This window comes from Apis dorsata, unplaced genomic scaffold (genome assembly GCF_000469605.1).
Source record: "Apis dorsata unplaced genomic scaffold, Apis dorsata 1.3 scaffold_28, whole genome shotgun sequence".
Taxonomy (NCBI): Eukaryota; Metazoa; Arthropoda; class Insecta; order Hymenoptera; family Apidae; genus Apis; species Apis dorsata.
The window spans coordinates 374,210-379,909 of NW_006263330.1; the positions used below are offsets into that span (position 1 = coordinate 374,210).

Genomic DNA, 5,700 nt, shown 5'->3' on the forward strand with positions numbered 1-5,700 from the left:
AGACGAGCAATCGCGAAATATTCAATAGAGTAAACACGAAGCCTGATTAAGAAGTAGAACAAGTGAAAAAAAAAAAAGAAAAAGGAAAAAAAAAAAGAAAAAAATAAACGAAACACAAAGATGATGAGAGACAAGGGGGGAAGTACGCAAATATTGTAAAGCATTTGGTAAACAGACAAATTGATGAAAAATCAGCTTCTCTCTTTTTAGTACCGATGTATTGTCGCTAGATGTATTACAGAGACGTAAGAAGTATTCTTCGGCAGTACCATTATAACAAATGCCTGTGTATTTTACTTCTCGGCAAATAAACCATCAAGTATTGTACGACTGTGTTTTCTTTATCTTCGATCCTCTTCTTCTATTAACATTTTTATTACCAGCTATCATTTTTTCTTTTTTCTATTTTTTTTCCACTATTTCCTACTTGTATTTACATTTTTCTTTACAATCGTTCGATAGCAATGTATATTAAGTTTAATCGTTGCTACGTTTAAGCGTTTTACAAAGAGAGCCACCTGCGTTGGATGGATTTGAACAGGGAGAGCCAGGCAATCGACTCGAACGGCAACGGCGATCTCTTCTTGATCGATCGCCGCGCTACGAGAACGGGCCGTAAGCTTTCCTTCGAATCGAACTAGAAAACCTTCGAGTATTCTCGTAAGCCTCGATCAGAGATTCGGAAGAAGAGGTTGCGCTTTGTTGAACAGGACGATTGCATATGCTGCATTGTCGTTGTCTTTGCGGTATCGGCTTTAATCGCAGATTTGATGGAGATGGTGGTGGAGGAAGAGCAGGAAAAGGTGGGGGTGGAAGAGGAGGAGGAAGAGGGGGAGCGGGAGGGGGAAGAGGAGGAGGGGGAGAAGGTGGAGGGGGAGAAAGAGGAGAAGGAAGAGGAGGGGGAGGAGGCGAGAAAGGACGTGAAAGGGGCGAAACAGTCGATGATTTTGGATACGTTTGTAAATAAGGTCTTTTGTGAGCTTCGAAGTCGGCCAGTAAACGATAAGAAGGTGGAATGTTGTATCGTATCCTTGCCAAAACATGGCTTCGTTTCATATCTGGATTGTTTTCAATTTTCGGATTATTGTACGCTTTTTTCAATTCTTTTTGGGCTTGAATGGTTTCTCTTCTAGCCAGAGTGTGCTGAAGAGTGCCACGAAATCTGTCATAAACGTCGGTCGTGCTTAACTTTACACGATTATTTTTTTTCAGATAATTAATTTTTGAATTTTTTTTCAAAATGTCGGCTCCTCCGCTTTCTCTGTGCTGCGTACTCTTATCGATGCGTTCCCAAATTTTACCAAATTTTTCTAATACCTTTACGCGTCTACCAGAGTTTGGAATTCTGACTATGCTTTCTTGTAACGGGAAATCGAGTTTTCCTAATTCCAATGACTTCGAAGACACGACCTTAGCGATTTGTCCACTTTTATTTTCCACGATCTTAACGATTTGTTCACTTTTATCATTTACGACCTTAGCGATTTCTTCTTCATTCTCATTTTTCACGATCTTAGCGATTTGTTTGCTTTCGTTTCCTACGATCTCGATGATTTGTTCACTTTCATCCTCTACGATCTTAGTGATTTGCTCGCTTACATTTTCTACGACGTTGATGGTTTGTTTACTTTCATTTTCCACGTCAAGGATAGGTATAAACGGAGATAATGGCGGCGGCGGCGGTGGAGGCGGCAAATTTAACGTCGAGGAATCATCCGACAATAAAGAAAAAATTGAGAGATGATTTTTCAGCATAACAATCTCAGATCTAGTCGTTTTGGAAAGAAGTTTTCTCTCTTCGTCCGGTTTCTCCTCTTCGTCTTTATCTATATCTTCCAACTGATGATGATGAGTAATTTTTTTCTTACTTCGAAAATTCTTCGAGGATAAAGTAGATTTAATAACAGGCACGCTTTTTGATTTAACCGAGGAGATTTTCGAACGAATTTTCGTTAAAACTTTCATACTACTCTTTCTATTTTTTGGACGCTGCATACTTATTTCTTCCTCGTCCGAACTTTTAGAGAACGTAGTGGAAATCTTACTTCTCGATCGTTTTCTTTGCAACCGTAGTTTGCTTTTTACCCCGCTTTCAGGAAAATCTTCCGGCTTAAAGAATATCCAGACGTAGTAACGAGTCTTTTGAGGTCCTATGTACATTTCGTTGCTATGAGCAGTTTGCAATAATCGTGAGAAAATCGATAAAATTATCTGAAAGATAAAAAATAAAAAAGTGTATATATAAAATACTTCAAGCTACGTTTCTTTCTTCTTATGTGCTTACCTGATAAACAAGTAAAAGAACAAGGTATCCTGTCAAGAATATTCGAATAACATCACCACGATTTATAATCTTCGTTCTACACCCACTGGTACTAATGGTCAAATGTTTAGGATTGTAATCGTACACGGCACTCGGGTTCAAAATGTCGTGATGAATACAAGGTTTAGGAATGTCATTGGAACAACAAGAAAAAGGTACGTCTACGGGCGTGGAAGTTTCTTCCTCTTGCTCCTCTGGTGCTGATCTTTATCGCACGATTTAAAGAAGGAGACATTCAAATATTAGGAATACAGAAGAGAAATTTATTACAAGAAAAGAGTTAGGAAGAAAAAGAGAAAAAGAAATAAATAATTTGGATAGTAAGAGAAAGGTTAAACGACAATTGGTTCGATTATACCCACTGCCCTTCCAGTCGAGGACCTTTCTGCACATCCTTTGGTCCCTCCATCGATAGTTTAAGCCACGGAATTCGGAACCAATCTTCGTAATTGTTATCTCCGCAACATTCTAGTTCAGTTTGAACAGCGTCCACCCTCGCCTTTACGGCAATATCAATACCGTATTTCTCAATAGCTTCTATCAAGCCATAGCGACTTTTTTGCTGGAATCCGCTCAACAGAATCAAATAAGTCGCATTTAAAATCGCTACCAAAAATCCCGATAGTAAACAGGCAACCACGTGGAAGTAAAAAAGTCGATTTATATCTTGAGGATCCACCGTATCGTCGACTTTATGTCGATCCTCCAGATCGGTCCTCGTTGGTTCTAATTTCAAGCACAACCAACATTTGATTCCCAGGATATAGGCAGGAGAACAGCACAAGGCGGTGGAGAGTATTATTCCGGTCCATACGTGACCGTCACCTGCTCGTCGTGATCTGCACGTTAACCCACACATACAAACGAACATGTGTTACGCGAATTCTAAAAAATTCATCTTATGACCATTATCGAGAAATAGGAGAATTTTTTAGTACGAATCGTGTCTAATTTAAAGCATACACGTGTATTATTCACGCCTTTCATTCGAACTCTTACGAACAGATATCCTTTACGATGCTTTTTGAACAAATATTTCTGAACACTATAGTATTTCTGCTGTCCTTCTTCCATTAGTGTCGAACCGTTAACGAAATTTATTTCGTCGATAAGTTAGGTAAAAATTGAAAAAATTTTGCGACCAACGCCATCTCGCGTTTGGATCACCGAAGCTCTGATTCGTTACTAGTATAGCAGGATATGCAAGGAGGTATTCGTGACGTCACAGAGAAGGAGAACGATATTTGTGAGAAGGATAGAAAAAAAACATGGCGCTATACCCCCTCTCCACTTCAAAAACATTACATTGAAAATTAATTAATAATTAATTTTTTAATAAAAATTTTTGCACTTTTAAGCTTACATCTTAAAACTAAGATCTCAAAGAAGTTTCTCGTGTTAATTTTAATTCGAAATTCTTTTTAATAAATTATTTATTAACGATTAAAGCGTTATATCGAACCGACGCCATTAATACGCAATGCGTATTTTTCTTATTTTTTCATTACTATGAGATTTATTTTTAAATATGAATATATACATCTGAAACGTTAATTTCTCCTCTATTTTCACGTATCATTTTTATTTATAAGTTTGCTATCGTTTAAGTGAATAATTTTGTTTAATTTATGTTTATATTATGGAATGGGGATTTGCGATCGATACACTTGCCATAATAATTGTTAATAATTGATAAATTAAGAAAAATTTTTGCACTTTTAAGCTTACATATCAAAGTTAGAACTTCGAAAAATTTTCTCATATAAATTTTAACGGGAAATTCTTTTCTATTAATTATTTATTAATGATTATCAAAGAGAATGTTCACAAATTTTTAATCTATAATCGAATAATAAATAATTAATTTATTCGTGTAAACAATAAGATAATTACGAAATAAAAATTATAAATAAATATAAAGAAAGAAACAATGTTTGAGATACATACATTTATATTTATAAATAAATCTTATAATAATGAAATTAATGAAAAATATATCGCATATCGATACATCAGTCCGTATACGATGCATTAATCGATAATTAATAATTAATTGAAAACTATTTTCCATTAAAATTTATACCAGAAACTTGTTTCAGATTCTAAGATTGAAATGCAAGCTTAAAAATGCAAAAATTTTTACTAAAAAACTAAATATTAATTAATTTTCAATATAATTTTCGAAGTAGTGAGAGATATAATGGCTGATCTTTTCTATCCTTCTCGCGCAAGATCGCTCTCTTTCTGCGTGACGTCACGAATACCTCCTCGCATATCCTGCTATTCTAGTAACAAATCGGAGCTTCGATGATCCAAACGCGAGATGGCGTCACCGGTACTAAATTTTCCATTTATTTTCTTTCTTTGATTTGTGGACAAAACATATACTTCGTATTTCTCTGTATCGTATTCGTACAATTATATTTTCATATTTATTCCATACAATTACAAAATCTTTTGATGTAAAATTGTAAATTCATAATCATAAAATTTCGTATTAGGAGAAAATAATCCGAGAAAAAGTGGCAAGCAAAACTGTATACACATTTTATTTATATAATCAATGGTATATATACACCGATATATATACGAACACGAATTTTTAAATTCTCGATTACACACACGTTGCACGTGTCTAGTGTATTTTTTTATTTCATTTTTTTTTTATTTAATTTTTTAATAACTTTTAAAATCACGATCTTTAATTGGTGTATTTGTGAAGCTATCATTTACGATATCGTTAATCCAATAGATAGACATATAGATAACCAAGGATGACGCATTCTCAAGGATGTTCGATTCTAAATCGTTAGAGAGTCGAGATAATATTTTAATACCACGTTTCAAAAAATTCCTATGGGAATTTCTCGGTATCGAGGGGATTAAGGATAGCCAGTAGGTATCCATAGGACCGTCATCAATCAACTTTAAAAACGTTTTTGTGCGTAAGGACCAACCTGGAGTGATGAGGTTCAGATAATCGCCAAAGCCTCTTTCGAATCGTACGGCCCAGAGGATGGCAAAAGCGAGGGCTATCAGCCCGGCCAGGTTCATAGAGAAAACAGAAAAGTAGAGTGCTTTCACGGAAGGCCAGCTATAAACGCCATTTACCAGGCCCATGTATTGTGCAGTTTATGATCGTCATCGTAGACAGTTTGTGCGGTTCCCTTAATAATCTCTCTTCTCGAACGGCCGCAATGAATAATTTACACCTCTGCCAAAGTTGTCACCTCTGAAGTGGCTCGCCCTACAATTTCTTTTGCCGCTAACTTCGCACTATAATTTCGATCGATCGCGCATAACTTCAAGACGCGTTTCATTCAAATGATTCTAACCGTACAAAGGGATTTTTGTTTTCTTTTTTCTTTTTTTTTTTT

General features: G+C 35.7%; 1 protein-coding gene across 1 annotated transcript; it reads right to left on the bottom strand.

Annotated features, from left to right (window-relative positions):
• Nucleotides 1-195: 195 nt before the first annotated feature.
• Nucleotides 196-3,376, bottom strand: LOC102673971 (arp2/3 complex-activating protein rickA-like). Its single transcript, XM_031510621.1, has 3 exons — nucleotides 2,682-3,376; nucleotides 2,285-2,528; nucleotides 196-2,211 (listed from the first exon to the last, which is right to left on the bottom strand). Exons 1-3 carry the CDS (start codon nucleotides 2,714-2,716, stop codon nucleotides 601-603), a joined length of 1,890 nt encoding a protein of 629 aa, XP_031366481.1. The 5' UTR covers nucleotides 2,717-3,376; the 3' UTR covers nucleotides 196-600.
• Nucleotides 3,377-5,700: the final 2,324 nt, after the last annotated feature.

Coding starts and splice junctions, on each gene's coding strand:
- LOC102673971 (XM_031510621.1), bottom strand. CDS start 2,716: ATGTGCAGAAAGGTCCTCGACTGGAAGGGCAGTGG. Junction 2,529..2,681: donor CTCGACTGGAAGGGCAGTGG/GTATAATCGAAC, acceptor CGTGCGATAAAG/ATCAGCACCAGAGGAGCAAG. Junction 2,212..2,284: donor TTCTTTTACTTGTTTATCAG/GTAAGCACATAA, acceptor TTTATCTTTCAG/ATAATTTTATCGATTTTCTC.